The 14,445-nt window shown below is 39.1% G+C and overlaps 3 protein-coding genes and 1 long non-coding RNA gene across 9 annotated transcripts; 1 reads left to right on the plus strand and 3 right to left on the minus strand.

Annotated features, from left to right (window-relative positions):
- The first annotated feature begins 91 nt into the window (after positions 1-91).
- hdhd5 (haloacid dehalogenase like hydrolase domain containing 5) lies at positions 92-5,870 on the plus strand. 2 transcript variants are annotated; one of them, XM_026176525.2, is made up of 8 exons: positions 92-450; positions 2,049-2,252; positions 2,359-2,471; positions 2,855-2,948; positions 3,023-3,056; positions 3,156-3,330; positions 4,319-4,507; positions 4,590-5,870. In XM_026176525.2, the coding sequence occupies exons 1-8, from the start codon at positions 340-342 to the stop codon at positions 4,999-5,001; spliced, it is 1,332 nt and encodes a 443-aa protein (XP_026032310.2). In that variant the 5' UTR covers positions 92-339; the 3' UTR covers positions 5,002-5,870. The 2 variants fall into 2 exon arrangements, with proteins under 2 accessions (XP_026032310.2, XP_080161025.1); XM_080304899.1 differs by lacking the exon at positions 2,855-2,948 and having other exon boundaries at positions 99-450; positions 2,359-2,490.
- LOC145430217 (uncharacterized) lies at positions 2,947-3,880 on the minus strand. The gene is made up of 3 exons (XR_013910683.1): positions 3,759-3,880; positions 3,429-3,545; positions 2,947-3,350 (listed from the first exon to the last, which is right to left on the minus strand). It is a non-coding gene; the product is annotated as an uncharacterized LOC145430217 (long non-coding RNA).
- Positions 5,860-10,185, minus strand: rab19 (RAB19, member RAS oncogene family). 3 transcript variants are annotated; one of them, XM_080304903.1, is made up of 6 exons: positions 10,024-10,068; positions 8,703-9,076; positions 8,532-8,626; positions 7,747-7,929; positions 7,166-7,349; positions 5,860-6,405 (listed from the first exon to the last, which is right to left on the minus strand). In XM_080304903.1, the coding sequence occupies exons 3-6, from the start codon at positions 8,580-8,582 to the stop codon at positions 6,122-6,124; spliced, it is 702 nt and encodes a 233-aa protein (XP_080161029.1). In that variant the 5' UTR covers positions 8,583-8,626; positions 8,703-9,076; positions 10,024-10,068; the 3' UTR covers positions 5,860-6,121. The 3 variants fall into 3 exon arrangements, with proteins under 3 accessions (XP_080161029.1, XP_026032312.2, XP_080161028.1); XM_026176527.2 differs by having other exon boundaries at positions 7,741-7,929; XM_080304902.1 differs by lacking the exon at positions 8,703-9,076 and having other exon boundaries at positions 7,741-7,929; positions 10,024-10,185.
- Positions 10,186-10,327: 142 nt separating this feature from the next.
- Positions 10,328-13,238, minus strand: ccdc34 (coiled-coil domain containing 34). Of its 3 annotated transcripts, XM_080304901.1 has the most exons (8): positions 13,052-13,238; positions 12,554-12,804; positions 12,359-12,482; positions 12,139-12,246; positions 11,895-12,053; positions 11,682-11,811; positions 10,955-11,025; positions 10,797-10,924 (listed from the first exon to the last, which is right to left on the minus strand). In XM_080304901.1, the coding sequence occupies exons 2-8, from the start codon at positions 12,787-12,789 to the stop codon at positions 10,904-10,906; spliced, it is 849 nt and encodes a 282-aa protein (XP_080161027.1). In that variant the 5' UTR covers positions 12,790-12,804; positions 13,052-13,238; the 3' UTR covers positions 10,797-10,903. The 3 variants fall into 3 exon arrangements, with proteins under 3 accessions (XP_026032311.2, XP_080161027.1, XP_080161026.1); XM_026176526.2 differs by lacking the exon at positions 10,955-11,025 and having other exon boundaries at positions 10,328-10,837; XM_080304900.1 differs by having other exon boundaries at positions 10,845-11,025.
- Positions 13,239-14,445: the final 1,207 nt, after the last annotated feature.

Consider the following 14,445-nt stretch of genomic DNA (forward strand, 5'->3'; position numbering starts at 1 on the left):
AAGTTAGAAAGTGACTTTCATTTCTACAAAAATGATAAACGTGTGGGTTTCCGTTGTTGACGTAATATTGGACCTGGAAGTTCAACGGTTTGCTTCTTTGCGCATGCGTCCTCAGAGCTATGACAAATTGTACCGCTCCTCGGTATACACCCGTATATTACAGTATGAGGAGCGCAGAGTATGGTATTGACTTAGACTGATAAAAATATCATGACCCGGTTCTTCAGCGGTCACATTTGCTAAGTTAGCCGTTACCGTTGGCGCAGCTAAAGCTAGCTCGGCCGTGTCTGTTGTTGTTGTTGTTTACACGTCGCCTTTTCCACTAAAGTGCCTGAAACAATGCAGAGAGTGAGATATTTAAAGAGTGGCTGGCAGCTGCTGAAATCAAGCTGCGAGGGAGCAGCAAAGCAAGCGAACACCCAGTCTTCGGCCTCAAGATGTTATAGCCATGTAAGTCAACGCTTTGTACAAACTGTATTAACGAGAGTGGAGAAGGGAGTGCTGATTGAAAGCACGGTGGCGCTCCATCCCATTTCAGTGCTACCTGTCAAAGAAATGTATCCTGACAGAAGAGTATTCAATCTCAAGTTATCCAATTTTTTTTTTTAAACATTTTCTGCTCAGCCATCTTTGACTTAAATATAAATATTCTAATCTAAAGTTTGGAAATATCCGGTGATTTCTGTGAAGTTTTAGTCTCTTTTGTTAAAGCCCATTCACCCACTTTCAAATCTTTTTCCACACTTTGAAATCTCAGACCATGTTTGAACACAACTTCACATTTGTCTCATGTGTCTGGGTATTGGCTAACTAAAAAAGTCAAGCAGTCCTGCAGAGTGCCATATTTGAAAACTGCTAATAAAAAATCACATTGGAAAGAGGACTCACAATTTCTGAATGACGTAGTTGTATTTTACAAGAAGAAGCACTCAGAGTGCAAACCTCCACCAAGGCTACCCGCTGTTAAGGGAAGTATTACATTTTGTATGTATGAATTTTGTTTTCTTTGTTTGTTTGTTTTTAAAAAAAAATTATTTTAAGAAGTTTGTAGTGCAGTAAAAATTAGGTAAAGGTAGGATTACAGATGTTTAATTTGATTATAAAAATATTATGTAGGAGTGGGTAATGGATAATAGGTACTGACTTGCAGCCCTTTTTTCTTGATAATACTTTCTTTAACGATATAATACATTTTGGAGTCAACTCCACAAAGAAAGCTTGAGGTCAGAGGTCAAATATAACATCATTTGGATGCAGACTATATTATTTTTAGTCCCCATATACCAATATCATTTCCTAAATGTTGCCAATACAAACAATGGCAGTAGAATTCTAAACATAATTTTGAAGATAAAAGACTGAATGTTTGATGTTGTTTGACCTTGAAGGAGAGGCCAGAGGACAAATGTGCCACATTTTACATTTTTATAAAGTAATTTTTTATGTTTACAATGCACACCAAACTTGTAAGGGACTTATAAGGAATGCATGAATGTTTTTCATATTTTTATTTGTCAAATGCAGATCCTCAATAAATTTTATGGTAAGAAATGTGAAAGAACTTTGAGATATTTATATTTGAATATTTCCTTAGATTTCAGTGTGTGAAAAAAGTGAGTGGATGGGCTCTTTCTTAAACAATATCTAGGAAACTATTTAATATAATAAGCTAAAATCTCAGAGCAATTATTATAAATATGTAGAAACTTACAAGATGGTGGAGCAAAAGGCCAGAGACTGAATGTCCCAGCAGGAGAGCATGCTGAGGCTACTCACTGCACACATTGATCATTGTATTTTTAGTATACTATAGTATATAGTACGGTATAGATTATTTTAGTATCTATTCATCAGTGTTCAATCACTAACTTTAATAAAACTATGCTGCATAGCTCATAGAAGCTGCAGTGGGATCAAAGTCTCACTCAGTTCAGTGTGCCTGCAGTGATGAGCTCTCAAAGACTGCTCAGAATGCAGTATCAGTTAATGAGTAACCTTATGTTGTCATACTACACATGTCCCCACTCTGTCGCCTGCTCCCTCCTCAGGCAAGCAGCTCCTTCGGGCTCCTCTTTGACATTGACGGGGTGCTGGTGAGAGGCAAGACTCCGATCCCTGCAGCCAAGCAGTGCTTCAAAAACCTGGTGGACCGCAGCGGAAAATACAAGGTCCCTGTGGTGTTTGTCACCAATGCTGGGAACTGCATGAGGCAGACAAAAGCGGAACATCTGTCACATCTGCTTGAGGTGGAGGTAAATTGAGAGCCTTTTAAAACATTATCAGTTTGCTTTGTCTCGTGTATTTTGTTTTTAATATTCTTTGATATCAGCCATTTATTCTAGACTCTGTTTATCTCAGGTGTCTCCAGACCAGGTGATGCTATCCCATAGTCCTTTGCGAATGTTTACCCAGTTCCACAAAATGCGTGTGCTGGTCTCCGGACAGGGTCCAGTAGAGGAAGTCGCTCATAAGTATCCTGCAATAACTCGGGTAATCTGGTGCCTGCACTCTGGATATTGACCTTTAAAGCTGAATGTTCTGTTTATTCACTTGTTTTTCTCCATGTTCCACTTTGTTATCAGTGTTTAATCGTTTCACCCTTTGTTCCCTTTACTGCTTGACAGTCTCTGTGAAGCCCTTCAACAGATTTTTTTGTTTTTTTGAGTTAGTGGGATTTTGTTTTTAATTCAAGTCAAACATTGTTATTTGAAATATAAAGAAATGCAGTAAATTAAACATTGGAAAACATGTTACAAAAAAACACCAAATACCCAAAACACTGTTAAGATTTTCTACATATTTCCAGCTTGTAATTCCTGCTCAACCGGTTTGACTTTAACTCGCCAAACTTCAGCCTGGGCTTTCAGGATGTTGTTACTATAGATGTGCTCAGAGAAGCGTACCCAGTCCTAGATGTTGTGGATCACAATAGAAGACCCAAAGATGTTGTAAGTAATACTGTTTAATCCATTTATGTTCAGTTCAGTTACACGTCTTCCCAACTTTGCACAATGTCCTTCAGGTGCCGCCCACTAAAGGTTTACGGCCAATAGATGGTATGTTTCCTTTGCGCAGTCATTACATAATCCCTGAGAATTAATGATTTTCTGGTAATGTGGCCTAATTGTATGTTTTGTTTTTATTTGGTCCTGCAGCTGTTGTTTTATTTGGTGAGCCTATTAGATGGGAGACCAACCTCCAGCTTATTGTTGACGTGCTGCTAACTGGTGGGAACCCAGGCAGCACTTGGAGTTCAGCGCATTATCCTCACATCCCCGTCCTGGCATGTAACATGGACCTGCTGTGGATGGCAGAGGCCTGGAATCCCCGGTACACATCAACACCACAGTCTGAAATATTACAACCTTCAAATTTTACAGTATTCTTGTTATACAGTGCCATGGAAAAGCACTATTATTAAAACCTACCTGGCCCTGTGTGAAAAAGTGATCGATCTCTCATTAAATCATGAATTACTTTTGAGTAACCACATTTGAGAGCTGAGTTCAACTTCACCAGCCACAGTGGCCTGATTACTGAGAAACCTGTTGAATAAAGAAACCTCTTCAATAGAAGTTAAGTGAATTAGGCAAAATTATTCAAGAAAGCAACACATCATGCCACACTCTGAAGAAACCACTAAGAAACAAAGTCATTGACATTATCAGTCTAGAAAGGGGTACAAAGGCAAATCATAGTGAAAGCTATGAGAGAAAACGTGGAACACAGGTGAACCTTCCCAAGAGTGCCCGGCGTACCAAAATGATCCCAGGAGTGCATCACCTATCCAGCAGGTCACAAAAGAACCCAGAACAACATCTAAAGGACGTCCAGCAGGACAATGATCCAAAACACACCAGCAAGTGCACCTCTGAATGGCTAAAAAACAAAACAAAATGAAGATCATGGAGTGGTCTATTCAAAGTCCAGACTTAATTCCAATTAAGATTCTTTGGCATCTGAACTTAAACGGGCAGTTCATACTTGAAAACCCTCTGATGTGCCTGAATTAAAACAATTATTTAAAGAGGAGTTGCACAAAGCTCCTCCACAAATGCTTGCTTGCCAAGTGTGTCACAACCAGTTATTAGGTTTAGGTTTTTTTATATTGGACCAAGTTGGCTTTGATAGCTTTTCCCTTAATAAATGAAATCATTTAAAAAACTGCATTTTGTATTTACTCAGGTTATGCCCAATATTAAAATTAGTTCGATCTGTAACGTTAAAGTCACAAATATGACAATGTGCAAAAAACTAAGAAAGGGAACAAAACAAAAACTTTCTCACAATACTGTATTTCCTGTTCCTTGCATCACAGGTTTGGTCATGGTATGTTCCTGGTGTGCTTAGAGTCTCTGTACAAGAAGGTCACAGGATACAAACTCAAGTACGAGGCTCTGATTGGGAAGCCCAGTGTGGTGACTTATAACTACGCTGAGCTGCTGATTAGACAACAGGCTGAAAGACTTGGCTGGAACACGCCTGTGAAGAGGGTGTATGCTATAGGGTGAGTTTTTCAGTCTACATTTAACACTTAGAAATTCAGTTTAAAAAATAATTTGAACTGAGTCCTTTTTTTTTTTTTATAGTGATAATCCCATGGCCGACATATATGGCGCCAACCTCTACAATCGCTACCTCCAGTCTTCTCGTCACACCAAGGCACAGATGCAGGCTCAGAGTGCTGGTGGAAGTATAGATCCCTCAGCTGTTGATGACACCCCTAAAATGACATCAGCAGAACTAGGTGGAGCTTCACGTGTGGTAGAAAGGGATCTCCCTGAGGGATGTAGCTCAATCCTGGTGTGCACAGGAGTGTACAGCAAAGACCAACAGGAGCTGCTCTCAGACCCAACGAAAACAGTCACAGAACAACGCATCTTCCATGGTCACAGAGACTTCCGCTTCGATCCCAGCCTCACTCAACCATCCTTCGTGGTGCATGATGTGAAGGAGGCGGTTGAGTTGGTATTTAAGCAGGAAGGCTGGCCACTACAGTAGGGGTCTCCATCTCATAGTCTGACCTTTCACCATTAGCAACAGGTTATCAAACCATTCCCTTGATTATTACAGGGGAGAAGTAGGTGTTACTATGTTATAACGAGCCATAGAGTCAGCTGTAAAAAGGAATAATATCAAATACATAGAAGTTGCATTTTAAATCAGTCATCCATAATAGTGCATCAGACCACTGCTGAATTCTTTTAAAAAAGTTTAAGTTTTCAATAATAGACATCACTGTTTCTGAGTCAAGGAATTCAGGTTTTTGAGTACATACATTAAGTTGTTGAATTACACATTTTAGTACTTTAAGTATTGGTAAGCTCATGAGTGGATTTCAGGTGGAATTCCTCCACAGTTACATCTTTCCAGCAAGTTTAGACTGATTCAGAAAGAGCTGTACAAAGACACAGTTTTGTGACATTACTATTTCAGGCATTTGCACAGTCAAAAAAAAGACACCCCTATAGGTCCTAATTTGTTTTTACTGCTGTCATATTTTACCTAATTATTTTTTTTAAACATGAATTTATAAGCTCTATTTAAGTTGCCAGCTATGAGTGTATTACATCATTTTTTTTACTTTAGCCAGCAGCATGTTAAATTTTATTTTGAAAAAAACTAGTCTTATTTTCTGAAGTTGATGGAATTTAACAGTAGGGTTTTTCACATAATGAATAGTGAATGTCTGTTAGAAGACTGCAGTTATAGTTACAGCGCCACTGAAAATACAGTTTTTACATTTGTAACTGGTTTAACAATGTGTGATTTGCAGGTGACTTAAACCTGTGACATTGTACTTCAAAAGCCATATGATGTGAAAGAACCTTAAAAAAAGGGATTAAAATGACACAAGGCTACATGTAAAACTGTAGTGTTTACTGTGCTGGAGTCTGTGTACAGAGTCCTCTGGCAGAGGAGTGGTTTGTCATCACATTCATTATCCTTAGAATAATATTACAACATGTTAAATATTAAAAAGTCAAAACATACAAAACCAGTATTCACACACACGTTGCAACACACAGTTTCTCTTTAAATAACATCCCATTCTCTGGTAGAGAAACAGGTAAATTGAGTATTCAGGCCTCCATTCCCACTCTTCGAGTGACTCCCTGCTTCAGCCTTCTCGGCACCCACACTTTTTATCTGTAACCACGGCACTAGGAACCGGGTGAGAGTTGTTACTCAGCATGAACTGAGGAGAGTTTTCAGAGGACTCGTTTATGATGGTCATACCATTGCGTGCCATTAGTTCTCGAGCCATAAGAATGAAGGCAGCCTCTATGTTCTGGGCCTCCTTGGCTGAGGTTTCCAGAGCAGCCAGCACACCACTGTCTTCTGCCAGATTGCAAGCATCCTCGAAGAGCACCTGTCTCTTACTGTGGAGATCTGACTTATTACCTGCAGTGGTGAACAGAACCAGAGTTGGTAAAAACAGAAGTGAAGCAGATATTTGCAGCTATGATTTGTATCATTTTCAGTTAAATTATTCTTTTAGTGCAACACTTACTACAACCAAGTCTTCAGATCACATTTAAACTTTACCCGTCAAAAACATGGGGCATGTTTCTGACTTTTTGGAATTATATCTTTCCCAACAAACTTAGTAGACTTTAACTATAAGATACATTTTTTTTAGGGTTAATACAGACAACAGTCACACACCGGAATCGCTGTTTTAGCACATTATGCATATGTCTTTGGTCTGTAGGTGGACGTTACACGATACACTACCTACAGAGACACAAGAAGAATATCTAAACTCTACATAAAAATACTCTCCCTCACTGGCATGCTCTTTCATGTCATTGACCTATTGCAAATTAATACAACAATACTGCATTCAGTTAGTGAGATCAGGATTTGATCTAATCATGAAAATATGGATTTATCCTGCCTTGTATCAACAGCTAAAGCTGCTGGTGTGACATTGTTTGGGATATTTTCTTGGCACATATTGTTAACACATTGTTAAACAACACAGTCTACTTCAGTCTTTTTGGTGACCATGTTCATCCCTTTATTAGCACAATCTACGGATCTGCTAATGACTTTGCAAGTGACTTTTGTCTTGTTGTTTGAATTGATTTTGTAACATGTTTTTTGTGACAATATCTACAACTCAAAAATATATTCTGCTCTGTGCAGACAGTTTACATACCAATGAGTATCAGCACCACACTGGCAGCTCCGTACAGCTCCACTTCCCTGATCCAGTGTGGAACCGATTCAAATGTGCTGCGTCGAGTGATGTCATAGGCCACCATCGCCCCATGGGCGCTGCGGTAGTAGCTTTGAGTTATGGTGCGGAAACGCTCCTGTCCCGCAGTGTCCCACACCTGCATCTGCAAAACACAGATAACACAAATATGGGTTAACCGGTTATACAGAATAGGTTAAGGATCAACAGCGTACAACTCTTAAGTTATTCAAGTATGATGTCAGGTTTGTCTGCTGTTTGCAGTTGTTTCTGAACAAATGTCTGCAAATGTCTAAACAGAATTATAAACTAGCAGCTAATAAATCAACACACCCAGAAAGCTAACAGAAACACCGAGGATACTACAGACAGCTTGTCAGCCCCTCCCCTTTCTCTGAAGAAATAAAACAAAAGGAATTCTTTACTTTAAGACAAGAGTGCACCCACACGGATCTCATAAATTGCACACACCTAAATATGTGGACAGGACTGCACTATCAGCTGTGATGCAAGTGCTTAAAATAAAAGTCATCTACCTTCACCTTCTTGCCATCAATGTCCAGGGTACGAACAGTAAAGTCAACACCAATGGTGTTTTGTTGCTTTTCGATGAAGATGCCAGATTTGAAGCTTTGCACCACGCAGGTCTTCCCAACATCTGAGTCACCAACCAAGATGATTTTAAAAAGAAAGTCAAAAGAGTCTTCAATCTCTGGCCCAGCAGTCTGCATGGTGACAAGAGGAACAGAGAGAGGGAAAAAAAACACTATCGCTGTAAGACGAGACCCAATACCTTTGGGCCTCAGTGCAAATGAACCGGTCCCTTCCAAGTTGTGTCAATAAGAACTTAGAATATTTACACAAACAGCAGTCACATCCTTGAGAAAGAAAGGGAAAAATCAATTGTCTACTGGCAGAAGTAACACAGACAGTTTGATCCCTGGTGAAAGATCCATCCAGAGCTCAATAAAAAGTAAAGGTTCTGTCAAATCTAATCTGTCAAATCTAGTGAAGCAGCTTGCTTTTTTCTTCTGCTATCTTAAACCCATTCTTTAACCTTTGTTCAACAATCAGAAAAGATTACACAATCAGCTCAGGTATTCCATAGCAGGGATAAAAATCAATATTCCTTGAGACAGACTAGTCAGAATCCAAAAGCTGTTTCTTCATCAGGAGTTTGTTTCCATATCTACATTACACCAGTAGTCACATTCTTGAAACACAAGTAGATTCTGTCCTTCTGCCCTTTAGACTGTCACTCTGTGTGCTTGCTACACCCCTGCGCCACTCAGTTTACTTCTGAGGCAGTATAAGACACGCCTCCTACCTGTGTTGGAAGTTGTGATTTCCAACTGCCAGCCCACCTGCACCACTGCATCTTGGGATATGGATTTTCTTTGTATGTTTAACAGGACTCAATACCTGAAAGAGCCAGACAGCAATCATTCATTACCAAAGGCTCTTAAAGATCGAGCTAAAATGAGTAGCTAGAACTTACCGTAAATTATAGGAGTGAACAAAAGTGTTGAAGGTTCACTCTGAGTGCAGACTTCCCATTTTAAGAGGGTGTGACTGCTACACTTGCAGCCATGCAACTATAAAAATCAGTATTTAAGCATGTGGGCATGGTCAAGATAACCTGCGGAAGTGCAAACTGAGCATCAGAATAGGCCAGAACGGTGATTTAAGTGACTTTGAATGTGGTATGATTATTGGTCCAATACAGGCTGGTCTGAGTGCTCTTATGGTGACGTCTTCCAGCAGGGTAATGCACCAGGCAAAATCATTTCAAACTGGATTCTTGAACATGACGGTGAATTCACTATATTCAAATGGCCTTCACAGTCAACAGATGTCAATCCAGAAGAACACCTTTAGGATGTGGTGGAAAGGGACATTTGAACAATTAATGCAGTTCTGGGGGCAAAATGAGCTCCAATCCAGTACTAGCAAATATACCTAATAAAGTTCACTGAGAGTGTATGTTAAATTTGTTGGATTTACTTTAATTTCTAATAATTTCTCTGGTTTTGCAGTGCTGGGTTCTCCAAGCAATGATATGGTCTGCCAGCATATAACGAGCAAAAGAGGTGTCTTTGAACGCATCACTATTTAATACAGAAAGTGCTGATTGGGAGATACCACGTATTCCAAGATCATAAGAAGATAGCTGGAGTCATTTATGTTAAATGCATTTATTTTCTGTGTCTCCTCAGTAAGGTATTTAGTTGTTCTTTTAATTACTGTTAGGTTAGAGTAACAATTAAATTAAAGCTTGATTTTGCTTCTCTAATATTAGTTGATTAGCTTTGTTCCCTTGTGTCTAAATTGGTCCGATCAGCAGGTATTTAAGAGATCCTTCTCATCTGATCAGTTTTGGTTGCTTGGATTGGTTTGAGCATTGATGTTATTTTATCTCATGTTGCTTCTTACTTTTTAAGTTGTAACATTACTGTTTGACTTTTTCTTCCAAGGATAAAATAAAGCACTTTTTTCTCAAATTTCTGTGTCCCTGTGACTAACCTTTCATGTGGAGAAAGGTTTTATTTACAAGGCTTCAAATACCTTAGAGCAAACAGCCTACACCCTTACACCCAATAAAACTACTCACGACAAAATGTAATCACGTTACATCTTTGTTTTAACAGCTGCCCACCCCACAATGATTAACAATTAAAGAAAACATAAGCTCTTCTCCCTGATTACAACCAGCTAACACATTCCAGAGCAATCAGGAAACTGTAAAGAGTTAACCACAAAATGAACAAGAAGAAACTACACAAAAATACACCAGAAAAGCATAATTTAAATCATTTTACCTCAGGCTTCACACATTGGCATCACTGTGAAATGCTAACACAGACTGAGCATACTGCTCTGAATCTCTCTCTCTCTCTTTCCACCCCCTCACTACATTCTGTCGTCATCTCAGCCCACAGAAGAACAAGGCACAGCTGGACACAGAACAATGTGTGAAGTGTGAGGGGCACTTGACCAAGCTGGGTCTATCTTTGGCTGTGACCACCAGCCACCTTCTTTCTGTCATGCGGGTGGTGCCTTATTTGTTCAGTGCAATGAAACGTGGTTTTGTTGACCACAGAATGAATGAGACCGAAACAGATCTTTGACTGTGCCACATTTATCCAAATAAAAAAAATGTATTGCAGTACATCTACAGAAAATTGTATTCTGGACTTTTAAATATCTAGTCACACGAACATCATATCAAAATTTGAATAATTCCATTGATTTAAAAAAAAAAAAAAAAAAAACATAAACCAAATACGTCTTCACCACAACCACCTTAAGAGAACAAAAATCCTTGTGTGACTCAGCAGAGTCTTGGCCCAGAAGCTGTGGTGGTGCAGAAATCACAGTTAAGCCCGTAACTAAGCTGCCGCATCACAGTCATACACGTCAACCTGCTGTGTCATCTCTTCTGCTGCAAATGTGCTGGACTCTGAGTGTTTCTCAGCCTAAATGTGTTGCTGAGGCTCTGTTGACTTTTTCTCTGTTTCAGAGGTTTCTTGCTTGATGTCTCGAGGGAGGATGGTTCTGGAGGAGGGACATGGATTGGCTTCCAGGGGATTGGATTGACAAAACTGGGCGATGGGTAGGATTTGTCATAGGGACCTAGAAAAAAACAATCCAATGCAACAGTGACACATAAATCTCTGGAAGTCTAATTAAACTAATGAGCTACCGTCTATCTACAGGAGCCTCCGGACTAAGACCACCAGGTACCGGAACAGCTTCTTCCCCACAGCTGTCAGACTCCTGAACTCTGCCTCCTGACATCTGACCCACGTTAAACTCATGGACTGAACATACACACACACACACACACACACACACACACACACACACACACACACACACACAATGAACAACTGTACCCTCAAACACACAATAATAACATGGACTGAACCACCACTCACAACCACTAGCACTTTATATAGCCTCTGTAGAAATTATCCACATGTCTCACTTATCTTAACTGCACTACTGTATAATTCTGTGTAAATAATCATTCTGTACATACGATAACTTTTAACCCTAAAACTGTTTATAACTTCCATAGTTCACATTTCTGTATAACTGTATATCTCAGATTTCTGTATAGTTTTTCATATTTATATCCTGTTCATAGCCTGTACATAGCTTGTACTCACTACAGCCTGTACATACTTATAGTTATAGAATATTCATAACATACTTCATACCGTGTACATTATAACATACCATAATAGACCCATTTCTGTAATATACTTACATATCTATATTATTGCTAATATATATTGTAATATATCTATATCATGGCTAAAGCACTTCTGGATGGATGCAAACTGCATTTCGTTGCCCTGTACCTGTGCATGTGCAATGACAACAAAGTTGAATTCTATTCTATTCTATGGAATGATTATGATGTTTGAGTAAAATAAACCCAATAACGCCAAGTTAATTCAAATAAACATACTTGATGGATAGCTGGGCTTTTTGGGACTAGCTTTGCTTTTTTCATTCGCCTTTGCCAGCCATTCCTTAAACTTCTCTTCAGCCCTCCTACGCCGCTCCATCTCCTGCTCCTCCTTCAGGGAGGCTTCCTCCTGTCAAAAAGATACAAAAGAAATCTCTGAGAAACCATTTGGAATTTAAAAAAGAAGAGACAGCTGAACGAGAGCCTGATTACTTTCTCCTTCTTTTCCTTTTCTATTTTTTCTTGGTTCTTTCTTTGCAGCCAGTCTTTGTACTTTTGTTGAGCTTTCTGTTCAGTCTCCCGCCGTCTCTCCTGCTGCCTCTGCATCTCCTCCTCCTCCTTTCTTTGTTTAAGAAGTTGCTCATGTCTCTCCTAGAATTATAACAAGAAACATAAAAGACTGTAGCGTAGCAGATAAGAAGATCAACACAACAATTTTACTTGAGAAGTTGTTTACCTGTTCTGTTTTAAGTTTTAGCCATTCTTGGATCTTGTTTTCCATGATGAGCTTTTTCTGTTCCTGCTCCCGTTCTTGTTTTTCTTTTCTTTCTTTTAGTAAGTGCTCCTAATATACGGGACACACGGAGCTTTTATTGGGGTGAAATGGTCACTACAACAAATTACAATCAGAATAAAAACACTTTTCTATTATGGGGATGGGACTAATGACTGCATGCCTTTTCTACTTTCTTTTCCTGCTTAAGACGCTCCTCTTTTGCTTTATTCACCAACCACATTTCCCACGCACTGAGGGTAGGTGAAGCTGCAGGCTGCTCCGAAATCGCTTTTGGTAGCTCACATCTATAAAATAAACGCAGATATAAAATTAGCTATGCCGCAAACAAGCCTGAACTAAAGCTTTACTGCAGCACCTGAATGGTGAAATACTGAGCCTGGAGTCATCCCTCTCTCTGGGGGAAGTGGTCTGCTGATCTGGGGTGGATCTCAGTTCTTCTTCGTCACTGTCGAAGCTGTCATGATAGATTGGAGAAAGCAGAGAAAAAGTGTCTTCTTCGTCGGATAGGATTCCGTCGCCAAAGTCCTTTGATGGATGGAAGTCTTTGAGAGGGGTCGAGCTGAAGCAGTTGGGTAGCCTCTCTCCAGACATCACTAGCCAGCAAATCTGTAGCGGACAGCACAAAAGCGAACAAAGTTCGCTAAGTCTTTTCTGTTTTCTTATGTAAAATGTAAAAGAAATGGGTAATGAGACACATAAATCTGAAATTCCAATGTCAGACACGGACGACGCTATATGAAAATATGTATTTAGCAGCATGCTAACGTTAGCTCAGCTCCTTAGCTCACTCTAACGACAACATAAACACATTTTGTGACATGCTATGAAACATTAGCAGAGCAAACTAGCTTACCGGAAAAAACAAATGCAAACTGGAGCTATTATGTTTAATTTTACAGGTTAACTGTCTCTTTCCAGGCCAGCTGGTCTCTTCTTCCAATCACGAGTTTGCAGCAGCGGAGGTTAGAAGTGATTTACAAACTTTTTCCCATGATACACCACGCCCCCACGCTGAGCTGGACGCTGTTGTCGTAACCATGGCGACACCACAAAAACGCACGTAGTTTAACAGTCCTAATCAACCTGCTCAAACTGCTTCACATTTCCACTTTTTATTTAAAGTAATAATGGTACAAAATCTCACGTTTGTATATTACTTCCCAGTTTAAATTACACTAAAATATAGGCCACTTTTTTTTTGCTTTAAAGGACTAAATCCGAAAAGAAATTTAAACTTGTTAACTTAATTCTTGTTTTCTAAGGCATTAAGGATGTATACTATATATATACTACTATGTATACTACAACCGTTCCAATCTGGAAAAAAGTTCAAAGACATCATATGAAGCTCAAAATTACCATGACATTCATGTTTGTGATGAGTGTGTGATACACTGTGTGTAAACTTTTAGCTGTTTCTTCATTAAAAAAGGCAATTGGGACATTTAAATATGATAAAGCTTCAATCATTTTGTGAGGTTCATTAGAATGACTGCTTCTATCATATTTTATTACATGAGACATTCCTAAAGGTGGGGAAGACAGAGAAATCAGATATATTGATTGGACTCTTGCTTCATTTCTGGTAGTATTATTGCAAGGTGCTTATCATTAAATGTTGTCAGCATATCAATAAAATGTAGATAAGTCTAAAAATAAGTCTATTAAGGACTGTAGACTTTGTACTTTAATGAATTCCAATGTTCAGTGCTTGTTTGGACAGCTAGTTCACCTCCTACAGTGATAAAATGCTGTCTGTCTCAGAGCTCCTTTAGTTGAAGTTAACCTGCACATGCACCCTGTCTCACTCTCACTTAACATTTTGAGTCTAATTACCAGCAGGCCAGTCAAAATGAGGTTGTACGGGGAAGTGAAGAGAAGAGCTGCTTTCACAGAGACATGTAATATTTTGTGAGTGTTTGTAAAACCTTCTGCACTTGTTTATTTTTTAATGTTACAATAATATTGTACGTTCCCACAATACAACTGTGATTATGTTAACTGAAAACAGTGAGCATGTCAGCAACCGTGGTTAACCTCAATCATGGAAAGATTAACCTTCAAAGGGAGACATTAGTTATTGGGCTTATTGTATTCCCAGAAACTAACTACTACTACTCCAGAGCTCCACTTAATAAACTGATTATATTTATCATCACATGACAGACCATTCATTGGCAACATTATTTAAGTCATTATTTATACCAGGTATCTTATAAGATGACTTGAAGTGAAATTGAACCCGTT

Source organism: Astatotilapia calliptera, chromosome 7 (assembly GCF_964374335.1).
Source record: "Astatotilapia calliptera chromosome 7, fAstCal68.1, whole genome shotgun sequence".
Lineage (NCBI taxonomy): Eukaryota > Metazoa > Chordata > Actinopteri > Cichliformes > Cichlidae > Astatotilapia > Astatotilapia calliptera.

Bases quoted from the DNA above. Each gene is read 5' to 3' on its own strand.
- hdhd5 (XM_026176525.2), top strand. From the start codon at position 340: ATGCAGAGAGTGAGATATTTAAAGAGTGGCTGGCAGCTGCTGAAATCA. The intron at 2,472-2,854 runs GTATCCTGCAAT...GCCAAACTTCAG, and splicing joins GTAGAGGAAGTCGCTCATAA to CCTGGGCTTTCAGGATGTTG. The intron at 3,057-3,155 runs GTATGTTTCCTT...TTGGTCCTGCAG, and splicing joins AGGTTTACGGCCAATAGATG to CTGTTGTTTTATTTGGTGAG.
- rab19 (XM_080304902.1), bottom strand. From the start codon at position 8,582: ATGCAGTGGTGCAGGTGGGCTGGCAGTTGGAAATCACAACTTCCAACA. The intron at 7,930-8,531 runs GTAGGAGGCGTG...GTCACCATGCAG, and splicing joins AATCACAACTTCCAACACAG to ACTGCTGGGCCAGAGATTGA. The intron at 7,350-7,740 runs GTAGATGACTTT...TGTGTTTTGCAG, and splicing joins TTGATGGCAAGAAGGTGAAG to ATGCAGGTGTGGGACACTGC.
- ccdc34 (XM_026176526.2), bottom strand. From the start codon at position 12,789: ATGTCTGGAGAGAGGCTACCCAACTGCTTCAGCTCGACCCCTCTCAAA. The intron at 12,247-12,358 runs GCATGCAGTCAT...CCCGTATATTAG, and splicing joins AGGAAAAGAAAGTAGAAAAG to GAGCACTTACTAAAAGAAAG. The intron at 12,054-12,138 runs GTAAACAACTTC...TTATAATTCTAG, and splicing joins TAAAACTTAAAACAGAACAG to GAGAGACATGAGCAACTTCT.